At 43.9% G+C, this 17867-nt stretch overlaps 1 protein-coding gene and 1 long non-coding RNA gene across 6 annotated transcripts in view; one reads left to right on the forward strand and one right to left on the reverse strand.

The window, feature by feature from the left end:
- kif6 (kinesin family member 6) overlaps nt 1-17253 on the forward strand; it is a 645381-nt gene extending 628128 nt beyond the window's left edge. For all 5 annotated transcript variants that reach the window (XM_069887755.1, XM_069887753.1, XM_069887754.1 and 2 more), the window contains 2 exons: nt 4973-5079; nt 14189-17253. In XM_069887755.1, coding sequence (XP_069743856.1) covers nt 4973-5079; nt 14189-14205 — 124 coding nt within the window. In that variant the 3' untranslated portion in view covers nt 14206-17253. The remainder of the gene's footprint in view (nt 1-4972; nt 5080-14188) is intronic.
- LOC138737160 (uncharacterized) overlaps nt 10876-17867 on the reverse strand; it is a 55168-nt gene continuing 48176 nt past the window's right edge. Inside the window, exons 3-4 of the long non-coding RNA XR_011340788.1 lie at nt 11263-11324; nt 10876-10952 (exon numbers count right to left, since the gene is read on the reverse strand). This is a non-coding gene — a long non-coding RNA (uncharacterized lncRNA). The remainder of the gene's footprint in view (nt 10953-11262; nt 11325-17867) is intronic.

Here is a 17867-nt window from a genome sequence, read left to right on the forward strand (position 1 = left end):
GTGTGAGGAGGATGTCAGGAAAATGCAGAGGGACTTGGACAGGTTGGGGGAGTGGGGTGCTGAATGGAAGATGACGTTCAATGTAAGCAAATGTGAGGTTATCCATTTTGGGGGCAATAATAGGAAAGCTGAGTATTATTTAAATGGAGACAAGCTAGGGAGTGGGGAGGTGCAAATGGATCTGGGTGTACTTGTTCACCGGTCACTGAAGGCTAACATGCAGGTTCAGAAAGCTGTGAAGAAGGCTAATAGCATGTTGGCTTTCATAAAGAGGGGATTGGAGTATAGGAACAGAGACGCCCTTCTGCAGTTGTACAGGGCCCTGGTGAGACCCCACCTGGAGTATTGCGTCCAGTTCTGGTCTCCAATTTTGAGGAAGGACATACTAGCTATAGAGGGTGTGCAGCGCAGATTTACAAGGTTAGTTCCAGGGATGGCGGGGTTGACATATGCTGAAAGGCTAGAAAAACTAGACTTGTATCCAATGGAGTTTAGAAGGATGAGGGGGGACATGATTGAGGTATACAAAATCATCAGGGGGATAGACAAGGTGAAGTCTGATTACTTGTTCCCAATGATGGGGGAGACGAGGACTAGAGGGCATAGTTTAAGAATACAGGGTAGGCCCTTTAGGACGGAGATGAGAAAGCATTTTTTTACCCAGAGAAGTGTGAATCTGTGGAATGCTCTGCCACAGAGGGTGGTAGAGGCGGATTCACTGACTATGTTCAAAAGAGAGTTAGATAAGACTCTAGTGGGCAAAGGAGTTAAGGGTTATGGGGATAAGGCTGGAAAGGGGTACTGATAGTAGTGATCAGCCATGATCTGTAAAATGGCAGTGCTGGCTCGACGGGCCAAAGGGCCTACTCCAGCTCCTATTGTCTATTGTCTATTGTCACCCATTCCACCTCTGATCCTCCAGTGATCACTGGATCGTACTCTTCTTGAAGTCATCAATCAGCTCCTTAGTCATTGAGTGCAAAGTTGTTGTTAGTGCACCATTCAGCCAAATCTTCAACGTCCCTCCTGCACGTGGACTCATCCCCTTCCTTTATACAACCCACTACCGTGGGATCATCAGAAAATTTGTAGATGGTGTTGTTGCAGTCGTAGGTATAAATTCTGCATCCTTTCTATATCCTGTTGTTTCCTACGACGACCTTCTACATTATCCACAACACCTTCGGCTTTCAGGTCATCTGCAAAATAACTGACCCATCCCTCCACTTCCTCATCAAAGTCATTCATAAAAATCACAAAGAGCAGCGGTCCAAGAACTGATCCCTGGTGAACGTCACTAGCTACTGAATTACAACCAGAATATCCTCCATCTACTACCATGTAGTCAAGCCAGTTCTGAGACTCTGCCTCACGACTTTCTCGATGAACCTACCACGGGGATCCTTGTCAAATCCATATGCGCCACGTCCACTACTGTATCTTCATCATTTTGCTTTATTTCCTTATTTCCAATTGGGCTTATGAGGGCACAATCTGCCCCTTACAAAGCTACGTGGACTATTCCTAATAAGACTATATTTCTCCGAAGGCTCACAAAGTCCTGTTCCTAAGATACCTCTCCAATTGTTTGCCCACCACTGACCTAAGACTCACTAATCTATCATTCCCAGGATTATCCCATTACCTTTCTTGAATAATAGAACAACATTTGTTATCCTGCACACCTCTGCTACCACTGCTGGGGCCAGGATGCACACAGAGATTACCCTCAATACCTCAGCAATCTCTTCCCTCCCTTCCCGTAGAAACCTGGAGTGTTGTAATTCCATCCAGCCCCAAGGAAATACCTATCCTAATGTTTTTCCTCAGAAGCTTCAACGCTTCCTCTTTCCTATCCTCGACATGCTGCATTGCCTGTTCGACAATGACCTCACATTTACTAAGGCCCCTCTCCCTCATGAACAATGAAGCAAGATATTCATTTCTCCATCCCATTCCCTTGCTGACATGTCTGTCTGGTCTCATGCATGGTAATACCACCTGCAAATAGGAGGACTGGACTCCCTCCAACCAGATTGCATGAATATTGACATCTCTGGCTTTCATTAAACTCCCCACCCACCTCACTTCCTCCCACATCGCCTTCCCCTTGCTCTGTCTCTTCCATTTCCTTTCGAACAAATATGATAAATTCTTACCTTGTCTCTTATCATATCCAATTAGGACCTTTTGTTGGTCTGGTTTCCTCCCCCAGCCGGCATGGTCTGAATTCTGAGACTTGCTCAGATTTCCTGCTTCTTGCTTAATCTGCTTATTTCTGGAAGAAGGGCTCAGGTCTGAAATGCTGTCAATAATCTTTGTCTCCTATGGACACTGAAAGGACCGGGTGAGTTCTGCCCACGTTTGGGGTGTTTTTATTCATTATAAGGACCTCCTCTGCCTCCAGGCATATGTTTTCCCTTTTATACCCATGTGATCTTGTCATCCTGCTGCTCTTTACAAGTACCCCCAAATGTAGGCTCAAGCAACTGCATCTCTGGAGCTGAAGGCACCCCATTTCAGTGTTGTACTCTTTCTCCAGGAGAGCTCAGGGCATTTCAGCGGAGTTGTCAACCTTTATCTCTGCCTCATGTTCTTTCACAGACCTCCTCTGTCCATTCATCAAGCTCTGACACTATTGCCCCTCCCCACCTGCCACTCTTCCGAAGAACAAAGCAAATGACAGTGGGCAGGATATCAAGGGGATTGGTCAAACAGTGATAATAAGACAGATTCACTCAATTGACCAGGTGACAAAGTGAGATAACAGCTGGTCATAAAAATGTAAAGGCTGATTCGTTCACTATGCATTTCATATGTTCCTTTCTTCTTTCTTTCTTTCTTTGGCTTGGCTTCGCGGACGAAGATTTATGGAGGGGTAATGTCCACGTCAGCTGCAGGCTCGTTTGTGGCTGACAAGTCCGATGCGGGACAGGCAGACACGGTTGCAGCAGTTGCAAGGGAAAATTGGTTTGTTGGGGTTGGGTGTTGGGTTTTTCCTCCTTTGCCTTTTGACAGTGAGGTGGGCTCTGCGGTCTTCTGCCCGCCGAACTGTGAGGCGCCAAGATGCACGGTTTGAGGCGATATCAGCCCACTGGCGATGGTCAATGTGGCAGGCACCAAGAGATTTCTTTAGGCAGTCCTTGTACCTCTTCTTTGGTGCACCTCTGTCTCGGTGGCCAGTGGAGAGCTCGCCATATAACACGATCTTGGGAAGGCGATGGTCCTCCATTCTGGAGACGTGACCCACCCAGCGCAGTTTAGATACAGTAAAATCCCCGTTATCCGCAACTTATGCAATCAACAACACCAAGCAACCGAGAAAAAATTCCAGGGAATGAATAGTTAGAGAGATAGATAGAGAGAGCTAGATGGATGGATGGATGGATGGATGGATGGACGGACGGACGGACGGACGGATGGACGGACGGATGGACAGATAGATAGATAGACAGAGTGAAACAAGAATAAATAAAAAAATTAAATAAAGTGAACTTTACATAATTAAGGACTGAGTAGACTGGGTCTTTATTCATTGGAGCGTAGAAGGTTGAGGGGGTATTTGATAAAAGATATATAAAATTATGAGGGGGATAGACAGAGTAGATGTGAATAGGCTCTTCCCCTTGAGGGTAGGAGAGATTTGAAAGAGGGGTCATGTTAAGGGTTAGGGGGCAAAACTTTAGGAGTAACATGAGAGGAAGCTTCTTCACTCAGAGAATGGTGGCTGAGTGGAATGAACTTCCGGAAAAGGTGGCTGCAGCAGGGTCCATTTTGTCATTTAAGAGAAGGTTGGATGAGTGCATGGATGTGAGGGGATTGGAGGGTTATGGACGGGGAGCAGGTTGGTGGGACTAGAGGAGTTCACTTAAATCAGTACGGACTAGAAGGGCCGAGATGGCCTGTTTCTGTACTGTAATTGTCATATGGTTATAGGGTTACAATACTGAATTTTTTTTCCCAATTACTTTACATTTTGAACTGTCTTTTGTCTTTTAAACTGTTTATTATTAATGTAGGTGTATCATTTAGACATCGTTAAGAGTGAGTCTTAGGCAAATGGAAAATTCACATCCGGCATCCACCATCCTCTTAGGTCCCAGATACCAGGGATTTTACTGTACTTTATCTGTACAGACCAGCACTGTGTGTGGTTTAACAGCTGATTTTGCAGGAGGAAAAGTGATTGTGTACTGAGTATTGCACAATTGGCACCAATAAATTTAAGGGGTGCAGAGGAGATTCAGCAGGATGTCACCAGGACTGGAGGCGAGAGGTTGAACAAGCTGGGTCTTTATTCCCTTGAGTAATGGAGGCTGAAGGATGATCTTACTGAGGGGCATGGATGAAGTAAATGTTTTTGCCCAAGATAGATAATTCTAGAATTAGAGAATTATTCTAAGGTGCGAGGATAAAGATTTAGGAGGGAACTGAGGTATTTTCTTTTTACTCAGAGGATGGTCCGTATCTGGAATGAGTTGCCCGAGGAAACTGTAGACGTAGGTACAAATACACTGATAAAAAGACTTTTGAACATATATCCAGACAGAAACAATTTAGGATAGGAGCCAAATGGAGGAAAGTGGGTTGAGCCCAGAATGCCAACTTTGTCAGGATGAACTAGTTGGGCCAAAGGGCCTGTCTATACCTCTGTTCACGAAGCTAGAGCATTCCTATGAGAACTTTCGTGAGCCGAAATGGCATAAAATGAAGATCCATTCACTACTATTGAAAGATATTTTCAGAAAAGCGTAAACCCATTCAATTCCTTTCGTAAAAGTGAACACACCTTTCTTTGTAAAAGCACATTTTTGTAATTCAAGTATTCGTAAATACCTGTATTTCTCTATAAAAGGCACAAACGTGCTTAAACTAACATACATTTTTACTTCATTAATTTAGATGGAGGTCACAGACTAATCTGAGATCCTGTATTAATGCATGTAAATGCATGTCCATTGTCTCACCCCAGCATGCCTTCAAACTTTGGCTCGTCCATTCCTCTGACTGGTGACAGGCAGACTGACGCGGACATCCTGGCATTCGTGCGGGCAAGACAGAGCCTCATGCAGAAGAAAGGTGAGAGCAAAGAGTGAGTGAAGCTGTCAGGGAATAAGCGCTTGAGGGGGTGAGGGATTGGCGGTTGAGGAGAGGAGCAGTGATCCACCATCAGCCCACATAACCAACACAAAATGGAACAAAGCAGAAGGTTACCTGCCCAAAGGAACCTGGGCAAACATCCAAATGATTTGAATGAGCCCAACTCACAGACACTCCTACAGAGCACATCACAACCAAGGGAGTGAGTGGGCTTTGAATTGATTGAACCTCCCCTTGTTATGCCTAGTCATGCACCATGCAATCAAGTTTATTTATCATCCGATTGTATGAGTACAACCTGATTAAACAGCGTTCTCCTGTCCACAATGCAGAACAATGCAAAACACACACGCAGATAAATGATACATATGCACACTAAGTATGTTCATATATTAAAATAAATATTATTAATAAATAGCAGAGTCATGGAGAGTTGTTTTAGCAGGCGTTCATCAGTCTCTCCGCCTGTGGGAAAAAGCTGTTCCTCAGTCTGGTGGTGCTGGCTCTCATACTCCTGTATCTTTCTTCCCAAAGGGAGTAGCTATAAGATGCTGCTTGCAGGGTTGTAGGGATCCTCGCTGATTTGAACTCCTCTTTAAACAACGATCCTGGCAAATCCCATTGATGGGGCGAGGGCGACCCCATGGTTCCTCCCTGCCGCTTTTACAGTCCTGCGGATTGAGTTCTGATCTGATGCTCTGCAGCAACCGTAGCACACTGTGAAGTAGCTGGCCAGGATGATCTCAGTAGAGCGCCAGTAGAACGATGACAGAATGGTGGCTGGCAGCCTTGCCGGAATCAGCCTTTGAAGGAAGTGTAGTTGCTGTTGCGCCGTCCTGACAAGTAAGGAGGTGTCGTGTATCCAGGATAGGTCACTGATATAAGACCATAAGACATAGGGGGAAAAATAGGCTATTTGGCCCATCGAGTCTGCCTCACAATTCAATCATGAGCTGATCCAGTTTTCCACTCAGCCCCACTGCCCGGCCATTACCCATCACCTTTGATGCTCTGGCTCAATGAGAGCCTATCAAACTCTGGCTTAAATACACCCAATGACCTGGCCTCCATAACCACCCGTGGCAACAAATTCTACAGATTCACCACCCTCTGGCCAAATAAATTCCTCCGCAACTCAGTTCTAAGCAGACACCCTTCAATCCTGAAGTTGTACCCTCTTGTCCTAGACTCTCCCACCATGGAAAACATCTACTCTGTCCATGTCTTTCAACATTTGAAATGCTTCAATGAGATCCCCACCCCCCACCCCCATTCTCCTAAATTCCAACGAGTACAGGCCAAGACCTGTCAAATGCTCTTCATATGATAACCCTTTCATTCCTGAAATCATCCTTGTGAACCTCCTCTGAACCTTCTCTAGTGACAGCACATTCCTTTTTAAATGAGGAGCTCAAAACTTCAAGAGAGATCTCACCAGCGCCTTATGAAGCCTCAACATCACATCCTGGCTCTTATATTTTATTCCTCTTGAATGCCAGCATTGCATTTGCCTTCTTCTTCACCGACTCAACCTGCAGGTTTACTTCAGGATATCTTGCATGAGGACTCCCAGGGTCCTTTTGCATCTGGGAATTTGACATTTTCTCCCCATTTAGGAATTGTCTGCCTGTCTATTTTTTTCTACCAATGCATGGCTATTCATTGTCTGACATTGTAAATCATTTTCCATGCCCACTCTCCTAATCTAAGTCCTACTGCAGCCTGCTGTTTCCTCAACACTATCTTCTCTTCTACCTACCTTTGTACCATCGGCAAACTTGGCCAGAAAGCCATTCATTCCACAATCTAAATCATTAATATCAACATAAAAGGAAGTGCCCCCCACACTGACCCTCGTAAAGCACCACTAGCCACTGGCAGCCAATGAGAATATGATCCTTGTATTCCAACTCTGTGCTTCCTGCCAGTCAGCCAATGCACTGTCCAACTCGAGTATGTTCCCTGTTACGCCATGGACTCTTGTTAAGTCACCTCTTGTGCGGCACCTTGTCAAAGGCCTTCTGAAAATCCAAATACACTGCAACTCATTTATCTCCCTGCTCATCACTTCTTCAATGAATTCCAGTAGGTTTGTTGAGCAAGATTTTCCCTGAGGAAAACAGTAATCTCATTATCTAGTCGATGGAAATTTTGAATTGTGCAGTACTGAACATAGCCTGACAGTCTGATCATTTAGAGATATTGGAGATAACGACAGGTTGAAATTGCAGACACTCTGGTAAATATTTTATTGGCAGTGCCCCCATCTCAAAAAGTAGCCAGGGCATCAAAGGTTTTGTCAAGAAGGCCAGGCAGTGGGGCTGAGTGGGAAATGGATCACCTTATGATTAAATGGCAGGGCAGACTTGATGGGCTGAATAACCTATTTCTGCTCCTGTATCTTATGGTCTTCTTAAAATGGCTTCAATAATGCATATGGGACATGTAATTTGCTTGCCAAAATGCATGAGCTCGCTAGCCTCGATGGGTTAATTATACTTGGCTTTTCCCATCAGTGATATTAAGGAACTGGCTAGCAACAAGTGGAAAAGTTCTGTGGCAGAGAGCAGCACATTTTCAAAGCTAGAAGATCATCAAAATCTTGCATTTCAATGAAGTTTATCTCCCTTCAGCACTCAGACCTGTGAATACTAAGCATCGTCATTTGCCTTCCCAATTAGTCGCACACGTCCAGGATTGATAACACAGGAAGCGAAAAGGCAATTAGGTTGTTCATAGATTGAGAATATTTCTTTGCACTCACATCTGAGTTTTCCATTTGCCTGGCTGATATCTGACTGTGGACAGATGGTGCTATCACTCATGTGATTCATTGCCTTATTATCTAATCTGTCTGTGCCTCCAGCACTCAGTAAACAGTGGAGATTGTGATTGCAGAAATGACACATTGGAAACAGGAAGCAAATATATCAAAAGAAGGAATAAATTGATATTTCTTCTGAATTCAAATTATTTTATTTTTCCTGCTTGTTGTTCTTTCTGCATCTTTGGGAATAGTTGTATTGACTCCTCTTTGGGACCAAATACATCCCAGGTGACTGGCCCACTGACGTTTGGAACCAAGTTAAGGGTCTGCCTTGCAACAAGTCATTCTATATCTGAACTCAATGGCCATACACAGCAAAACATTCCAAGATATATCATAGAGATGGAATCAGGAACAAATTGGCATTAAACCAAAGAGGATGTCAGGATAATTAATCAAAGGTTTGGTCAAAAAATTACCAGTGTTAAACAGGAGGGGAGAGGTATTGGGACCACAGTTAAAAAAAAGTGGCAAATGGACTCTGCATTATTGCCACTACATTTTTTTTCTTGATCGATAGAAACTGAATATTTATGATCAAAATCAGAATTTATGGTCATGTACATGTTGCAAAATTTATCTTTTTGTGGCAGCATTACAGTCCAAATATTGCCATAAATTACATTTAAAAATAAATAAATAGTGCAAAAGATAGGAGAATGTGCGGTAGTGTCTGTCGTTCATTGTCCATTCAGAAATATGATGGGAGAGGGAAAGGTGCTGTCCTTATGCATACGGCATCAGGCTCCTGTACCGTTTTTCTGACTCTAACATGTGAAGAGGGAATGGCCTGGGTGTTGGGGAGGGGGGTCCTTTGCTGCTAAGGGGCTACTTTCTGAAGACATATCCTCGATGGAGTGAAAACTGGTGCTAGGTGATGTCACGCACTTGAATCTTCCCGACCGGGAGGAAGGAGAAGTCAACGTGGCTGGGGTGGGATGAAACTTGTAATATTTTTGCTGTTTTACTGAACAGGAGAAACTAGATAGAATCGGTGCAGTGGAGGGCAATTTGTGTGGTGGTCTGAGCTGCTCACAGCTCGCTGCAGTTTCTTGCAGTCTTGAGGGGTGGGGGTGACATGGTGAATTTCCTCAGAGTTCTGATTGGCGCACAAAGATGAGAGTTCTCTGCGTAATGCTGGGAAAATCCAAGATAATCATCACTGCCCAACATGAGTCCAGAACTCATCCGTCATTCATCTGGATAAAAAAAAAATGCTGTAATGGTTGAGGTTACGCTGGTGCAGACCCAGGGACAGCGGAGATATAGCACTCTCCATTGGGATCTCCACCCGGTCCAACTACCAACGGCTCCCTGCAGGCTTTAAATGGCCTGTTAAATTCCTGTGACCTCGAGGTCTGGGCCCAAGATGGCAGCGCCTGTGTTCGGCTGCAGCCTCGAAGGGTTGCAGTGGACTGGCACAGGGCACCAATAATGGAGAGAACACCCCCACTCTGATGAGGAGGAGATGACCCTGAGGACAGTGGCTATGGTGGCGGAATAGCAAGGGGTTCTGCAATTGAAGGACGTGCGCAGGAGGTTGGTGGCTTGGAGGAGAGGAACCCAGACAAGCAAAGGGCTTCTGGAGACTGGCTTATGAGAACTAGGTTTCAGAACTGGGATTCAAGAGGGTGCTGAAGTCAAGGAGGGCTTCCAAAGTGCCCTGGGCGCTAATGGCCTCCTCATCATATCAGAGGTTTGGTTCCGGGGTTGGCTTGCTGATGGTCTGAACTGAACTGGAGTCTTGCAGAGGCTGTGGGAGGGCTGGAGGCAAATCCACGGACACTTGGCAACTCTGAAGGGACTCTTGCATCTCTTCCTCTGATTGTATGAACTGCTGGGCAATGCTAATGGTAAATCTTTGTCTGCATTATGACAGACTGAAGACAAATTTATGTAATCTTACGTTTTTGTTTTATTACATGACAATACATAGTATCTCATCATTCACTGGGCGATGAACTTCAGGACATACCCTGTTAAGCTTCCCTTTCGTTCATCCATAGGCATCACTGGTGGACCATTAGTGGACCATTAAAATGAGCCACTTGTCTATCCATCTCAGAGAGCCTTGGATTCAGCGTGACTTGCAGGCAAAACCATCTGCTATGTGTAGTGGCTCTTGAACCACAGTGAACAACGTAACTCAAGCGCAATTTAAGATGAGCATTAAATGCCAGATTAACCAACAAGGTCCCCATCCAAGGGCAGATACACAAGGTTGGTAGCAAGTTGATGAATGAAAGGCATGAATTTTAGAAACACCTTTCACCAGATGCTGTTTGGAAGATTGGTCACTCAGTATTCATGATGAAGTAGTAAAATGAATAAAACATTGATTTTTTTGTGTGTGGCAGAAGCCAAAGAATGGTAGTAGGTAATTGACCATCGAACTGGAGGCCTGTGACCCATGGTATTATGCTAGGACCATTGTTGTTTGTCATCTAGATCAATGACCTGGATGAAAGTGTGGTAAATTGGATCAACAGGTTGGAAGATGGCACAAATCTGGAGATATAGTGGACATCGAGGAAGGTTTTCAAAGCTTGTAGCAGGATCTGGACCAGCTGAGAAAATAGGCTGCAAAATGGCAAATGGAAATTAATATGGACAAATGTGAGGTGTTACACTTTAGGAGGACAAACCAGGGTAGGACATGCACGGTAAACTGCAGAGAGTAGAGTAGAACAGAGGGACCTGTGAAAATAAATACACAATACTATGAAAGTGGTATCACAGGTATATAGGGTCGTAAAGAGGGCATTTTGCATGTTGTATTAGGAAGAACCACGATACAGCAGCACCAAGCCCAGAACAGAATTACCCTTGTAGCCACTGCAGCTGGGCATGTCTGTCCCACGTTAGTGTTGTGAATAAGGAAACAGATTTGGTAGGTCTCAAAGGCAAGGACTCTGAACACAGTTTTGATGGGGAAGGATTTTATTTACAGAAGGCAAGTGTGGGAAATGGTAACGGATGCAGCACGCAAACACACGCACGTGCACGCGCACACAGTTTACAGGAGCTGTGGGAAAGAAATAGCAGACAATTAATAATGAACATGGGGAAAATAGCGTGGGAATAAAATACACACACACACACACACACACACACACACACACACACACACACACACACACACACACACACACACACACACACACACACACACACACACACACACACACACACACACACATATATGGTGCATACATTATCAATGAAAAAAATTACTATGATGCCCCACCAGCCCTTGGCTCAGAGCAGACATGGCTCCATGCTACAAGGGACACCATTTAAATGTTCCCAACCCTTTTAAACAGGATACATCTTACCAACAATTTCTCCAGTTCCCTTCCACATTTCTAGGCCTGAAGTGAAGCAGAGTGGTCCCAAGCTGGCAAAGAGAGAGAAAACAAAGAGCACATGGGACCTTTATAGTGCTGGAGAGTCTAGCCCAGATCACTTACAGGGTAGATACAATGGCTCGGAGCTGGGAGGGTTAATCCAATTACAGCAACCAATGGTCCAAGGCTAAGCACAGACAGGGTGGAGAGTGCAGACCATTTACAATGGTACCAAAGGCAAGGAGTGCACTAATGGATGGGGGGGTAACCAAGCCTTGATTGGCAGCTGGTGTAGAGGACAGTACTGTCACATGACAGCCACAACCCTTCTCAATACATTTGGCCTCGTCAGCCACCAGCAAGCCTGCAGCAGATGTGGAGAACCCCCTTTCTAATCTTTGTTTGCGAAGCCAAGCCATGACTTTGTAAATCAAAGAATTGAATATCAGAGTTGAGATTTATAGTGAAGTTGTTTAAGACAATGGTGAGGCATAGGGAATGCTTAAGGTGGGATGTGGGTGGGAAAGAAAGGTTGAGAATCACTGCTCAAGACCCATTTGTAACAAATATTTTGCTTGGCCCATTTCCTTTGGAGTTACAAAGGAAATGCATATCACGAGTCAATTAGGTATGATTAGAACAGTGGATTTCAAACTTTTTATTTCCACTCACATCCCACCTTAAGCAATCCCTTACTAATCACAGAGCACCGATGGCAGAGGGATTACTTAAAGTGGGATGTGAGTGGAAAGAAAAAGATTGAGAACCACTGATCTCATGGATGATAGATGACCTTGGATAAACTTCCATTAGCCCCAAAAATAAATTTACAATCAGCTGTCCTCTGCATAACAATAATTAAAATAGAAATTATTTTTATGCAGACTGCACTAGACCGTAATCATCTTTGGAAAAGGAAACTTAATGCCTCAAGCCCAGTATCCTCCATTAGTATTGGGAAAGAGGGACGGCTGGAACAAAAATATATCTCTGGTTGGGTGAGACCAAATCCGTCACAGACAGAGCACACAATAATAAAAATAAACCTGAGCCAAAATGATGGCAGGCTGAAATGTTAAAGTTCATTAACATCTGACTGTGTGCACATACAACCTGACAAAACAGTTTCCACACCACAGTGCACACACAATACACAGCACATAATAATCACATGTATGTATGAAAATACAATAAAATAAATATACATATAATGGAATAATTTACTCCAAGGTTACAGGATACCATTCATCAATCCCACAGCCTGATTTTGATGCTCCTGTATCTCCTTCCTGATGGTACAGGTAAACCCTGCTTTACAAATACTCACTTTACAAAAATTCACTGATATGAAGAAACCCATGTTCGCTTTCATGAAGAAATTAAAATGGGTTTATCGTGGGTTTTTGGTTTTACAAAAATTGCCTGCAATAATAGTCAATGGGTCCTCGCTTTATGAATTTTCAGTTTCCCAACTGTTTCTCAGGAACGCTCTACCTTGGCAAAGCAGAGTATACCTGAAGTTAGTCAAAGACACTGTGTGATGGAGGGCAGGGGTCCACCTCTAGCCACTTCTGGCACAGACAAAAAGGAGGAGTGAGTTATATGAAGCTGAGCAATTTAATCCTGGGACGCGACGGTTGCGAGGTACCCAGAGAGTTTTGTTCCTCAGGCATTTGCCACAGTGAAGGAGGCCACCGACAAAAAGATCTGACTGAGACTGAGATGGTGTATTAATGTGGCAGCAACTGGAAACTTGGGGTCACTCCTAAGGCCTGAATGCAGATACTCTGCAAAGCACCAATGTCCAATCACCATTGGGAACATTGAATGCACTAGATCGGAGGAAGTGCAAGTTTCCGTTGATTCACCTGGGGAAAAAAAACTGTTGGGGTCCCTGGATGGGAAGAGAAGAGGTGAAAGACTGGTGTTGCATCTATCTGTTTCTAAAGCCACGAATAATTAGAAATCTCAAATATGATAGAAAACGGTGGAACCACTCAGCTGTAATACACAGCTGGTTTATGTTGGTTAACTTTACTCCCTATGGATGCTGTGTGTCCTGCTGAGTTTCCCCAGGATGTTTGTATATCACATTCGATGCCAGCATCTGGAGACTTTGTTGTTTAACTGCAGAAACACTCAAGTAGCATCTAGTCGCCTCATTATAGGAAGGATGTGGAAGCTACAGAGAGGGTGCGGAGGGGATTTACCAGGATGTTGCCAGGATTGGAAAATATGTCTTTTGAGGCAATGTTAGCAGAGCTGGGGCTTTTCTCCTTGGAGTGAAGAAGGTTGAGAGGTGACTTAATAGAGGTCTTCAAATTATGAGAAGCATAGTTAGGATGGGCAGCCAGCACCTTTTTTTTCCCAGGGAGACAATAGCAAACACTAGAGGACATCTGTACCAGTTGAGTGGATGAACGTTTAGGGGCCATGTCAGGGGTAAGTTTTTAACAGAGAGCAATGGGTGCATGAAATGCTTGCCAGGGGTGGTGGTGGAGGCTGGTGCAATACGAATATTTAAAAGGCACTAAGACAGGCCCATGGATGAAAGAAAAATAGAGGGTTATAAGATAGGGAAGGCTTAGTTCTTTTGAACAGGTTTACTTTATGGCTAAAGGGTACACTGTAATGTTCTATGATATTTCAGGCATGATGCCCTTTGTCAGAACTAGAAATAAAGAAAAACACATTAGTTGGAAAGATAAAGAGAAAAGATAGGGGATAATGAATTGTGGAATATTCCCATCGTTTTCCTGTGTTTTTCTGAGTGAATTTAATTCTCTATGGAGAATTAGCTGGGGAAAAGTTCAGTAAAATGAAAGCAACACTGAGAATTGTCAGACTGAGGAACCAATCAAACTGCAAATCCATTTTTTAAAAAAATGCTGACCTTAGTAACCCTTCTTTGCAGGTGTAAGAACAAAATAGTTCCAGGTGAAGATTAGCCCAGGAAGTTTCACAGGGCGGATGGACAGAAGACTCTGGGAAACAGCACTTGTATTTCTGAATCAGGGAATCAACTCTGAAATGCTGCATCTGTTATCGAAAGCATGTCCAAAAGGAACAGGGTACAAATTCTACAATCCACTCTCTCTGCCTATGCTTTCTGGCAGCAAGTCTACCATTATAGTTTCTCTGCAATGGACAGGCAGCTTATGAGGCTTCACTCTCCGTTTTGATGTAACTACTGTCCCCGGTATTCCGGGAAATCCAAGCCACCCTCTGATTCCTTTTCAGACCTTTGGGACATGGTGGTCTGTTCCGCAGTCCTTTGGCCCTACAGCATTGCCACTACCTTTTAGCAGGAGACCAACCCTGATATTGGTGAACCACAGTTATTATGGGTACAGAGTAACTGATCTAGGTGTTCTAACAGCAGAGGTTCAACGTAACAAATTGAATTCAGGGCCAAATATGTACAATAGTTACTAATAAATCTAACAGGGAATTTGGGTTAGAAAGTGGAACTTTAAACACTGAAGCAAATGGGATATACATACGGGGCCTTCAGCCAAATTTGTGCATGCTGACCAACTTGACTATCTGAGCGAGTCCCACTTGCTAGCATTTGGCCCATATCCATAGAACCATAAAATACTGCAGAAGAGAAGCAGGCCCTTCAGCCCATTTGAAATATTTTTCTGCCTAAGTCCCATCAAACCGCACACAGACCGTAGCCCTCCATACCTCTCCCGTTCATGTACCTATCCAAATGTATCATAGATCATATATCACCTCCTCTGGCAGCTCGTTCCACACTCTCACCACCCTTTGAGGGTAGAAGTTCCCTTAAATGTTTCCTTTAAACTTTCACCCTTAAGCCACGTCTTCTTGTCTTACCCAATCTCCATTGATAAATCCTGCTTGCACTTACCCTATATATACCCTTCATAATTTTGTACAACTCTATCAACTCTCACCTCATTCTCCGATGTTCCAAGGAATAAACTCTTAACCTTATCCTATAACTGAGCTTTTCAAGTCCCAGCTGCATCCCTATCCATTTTCTTTACACCCTTTCAATCTTATTGATGTATTTTCTGCTGGATCAGTGACCAAACCTGCACACAATACTCTCAATCTGGCTTTATCAATGTTTCCAACTTCAACACAAAACCTAACACCTATGCTCAGTACTTTGATTTATGATGACCAATGTGTCTAATGACCCTAGCAATCTATGATGCCACTTTTCAGGAATTATGTATCTATATTCCCAGATTGTTCTGTTCTACCGCACTCTGCAGTGGCCTATCCTTTACCACTTAAGTCCGACCCTGGTTTGTCCTAGAGAGCAACCTCACACTTGTCTGCATTAAATTCCATCTGCCGTATTGCAGTTAATTTTTCCAGCTGGTCCAGATCCTGCTTCAGGCTTTGAAAAGCTTCCTCATTGTCTACTACACCCACAATCTGATCCAATTAATATTATCATCTCGCTCATTAATATAGATGACAACAGACCCAGCACCGATCGCTGTGATACACCACTCGTCACAGGCCTCCAGTCATCCACTCTTTATCTTCCCCTGCAAAGCAAATGTCTAATCCAATTAACTCACTCATCTTGGAAACCAAGTGTCTGAATCTTCTTGAACAACCTTCCATGAGGGCACTTGTCAAAGGCCTTTCTAAGGTCCATGCAGACAACGCCCACTATCTTTCCTTCATCAACCTCCTCATAAAACTGTATGATTGGTTAGACACGCACAAAGCCATACAAACTATTCCTAATCAGTTCCTGTCTATCCAAGCACTGATAAATCTCGTCTCTCAAGATTCCTTCCATTAACTTATGCAGTATTGATTTCAGGCCTATAATTATCAGGATTATTCTTAGTGCCTTTATAAAACATCTAATCTATTCTTATCCATAACCCTGTCTAAATGACTCTACCATTTGATCTGGCAGCTTGTACCATGTAGCCACCTCCCTCTGGGTGGAAAACCTGCCCCTTAGAATAAAATGAACAGCTGAAGGAGGGAGGTGAAGAGGGGATGTAACATGCTCACATGTGGTACTCTCTTGGACTGACTGCGCCAAGTGGTGGGTTTTTGAACGGTTAAGTCTACTCAGTCCTAGGAATTCAGCAGCGGTTATCAGGGAAGGACCAGTCAACAAGTGAAATTTTTGTTTGGAAAAGCCGAACTGGTTTATTAACATCCCACAGGGACCGTAACCTGCAACTCATGCCAACCTGGCCCTCATTTCACTTCAAACGCATGGACTACTAATGGCCTCAGTAGAATGAAGAGTGGCTGATACACATTTCCCAATACCAGCAAACAACAAGCCCACATCTCCGTGAGAGTACTGAATTGCACATGTGGAGATTATAAAGTAATCTTAGATTTCAAAGAAAAGCTACCCTGGTAAATTGCCATCAATGTGTAAAAGCAATGTGTAAAAGCATTGGTTCACTCGTCTATTTCAGGGAAAGGAAATCTACTGGTATGTACTCCATTCTACCTTCACACCTGCCTCCACAGTCAGACCATTAGAAATGGACAATATTGCCCATATCCTGCCAATCAATAAATAGAGTAAAACCCCAGTTATGTGGAATTCAAGCAACTGGCCGCCTCAAGCAATGGGCAACATAAAAACCGAGGACAATAAATAGGTAAAAAATATGAAAGGTTAAAGGCATGTCTCCGCCATTAGTTCGCCAATCAAGCAACTGGGAAATGCACTCATCCCGCCACTACTAATCCCCATAGGTGCCGCATATCAGGGGTTTTACTCCATATGGACAAAACAAACAGGTGAGCTGCTCCGAACCGTAAACCCCCAGGTCCGATCCACACACCGTGCTTCTGGTGCATGAATCAGCCCTGGAGATGGGACTTTTATAGCACTCAGGGTTCGGGTTAGGGTTTGGGTCAGTGTGATATTTCTGCCTCAGAAAAGCCTCTTTGCTGGGTTCCAAATTTGCAGTGGTAATTTAGATTGGTGCCAGTGAAACTGTCATTAAAGTTGAGAAAATTTCCAAAGCAATGTCTTTCAGGTTTTTTTATTAACATTTTATTTACAGCGCGGTGGAAGCTGATTGCAGCCATTTACCCCAAAATTAACCTACAACCCTGTAAATCTGAAACCAAGGCACCCTGAAACAAAATCCAGGGAAGTCATGGGGAGATCGTACAAACTCCTTACAGATGGTGCCAGATTCGGACCTGGGTCGATGGCACTGTAATAGCATCGCACTAACCACTAGGTTAACCCTGCTGCCCAATTTCTCAGCCTCCCAATCAAAGTTCCTGATCCGCAACTGAGTATCCATGGATGTTGCCTTACCCTCTGTGCTGCTCCAGATTCTGTGGCCCGATGTTGTTTATTTGTCACAAAATACTTAGTACGATGAGGAGAATTCTCCGGCAAACAGACTGACAAGTTACCTCTCGCATTCATACAGTTTTGTAAAGATTATAATTTACAAAGTTAGTAGATTTAAATGAAAGGCTGAAGAGCACCAAGCAAGGACAGCACTGGAGAGAAGCGTAGGATCATGTACTTTGATGGAAGGAACAGGCTATCTTCAAAATGGGCATTGAGTTCAGAAATAAAGGTGCAGAGAGACTTGTGAGTG

The sequence above is a fragment of the Narcine bancroftii genome, chromosome 6 (assembly GCF_036971445.1).
Source record: "Narcine bancroftii isolate sNarBan1 chromosome 6, sNarBan1.hap1, whole genome shotgun sequence".
NCBI classification, from domain to species: Eukaryota; Metazoa; Chordata; class Chondrichthyes; order Torpediniformes; family Narcinidae; genus Narcine; species Narcine bancroftii.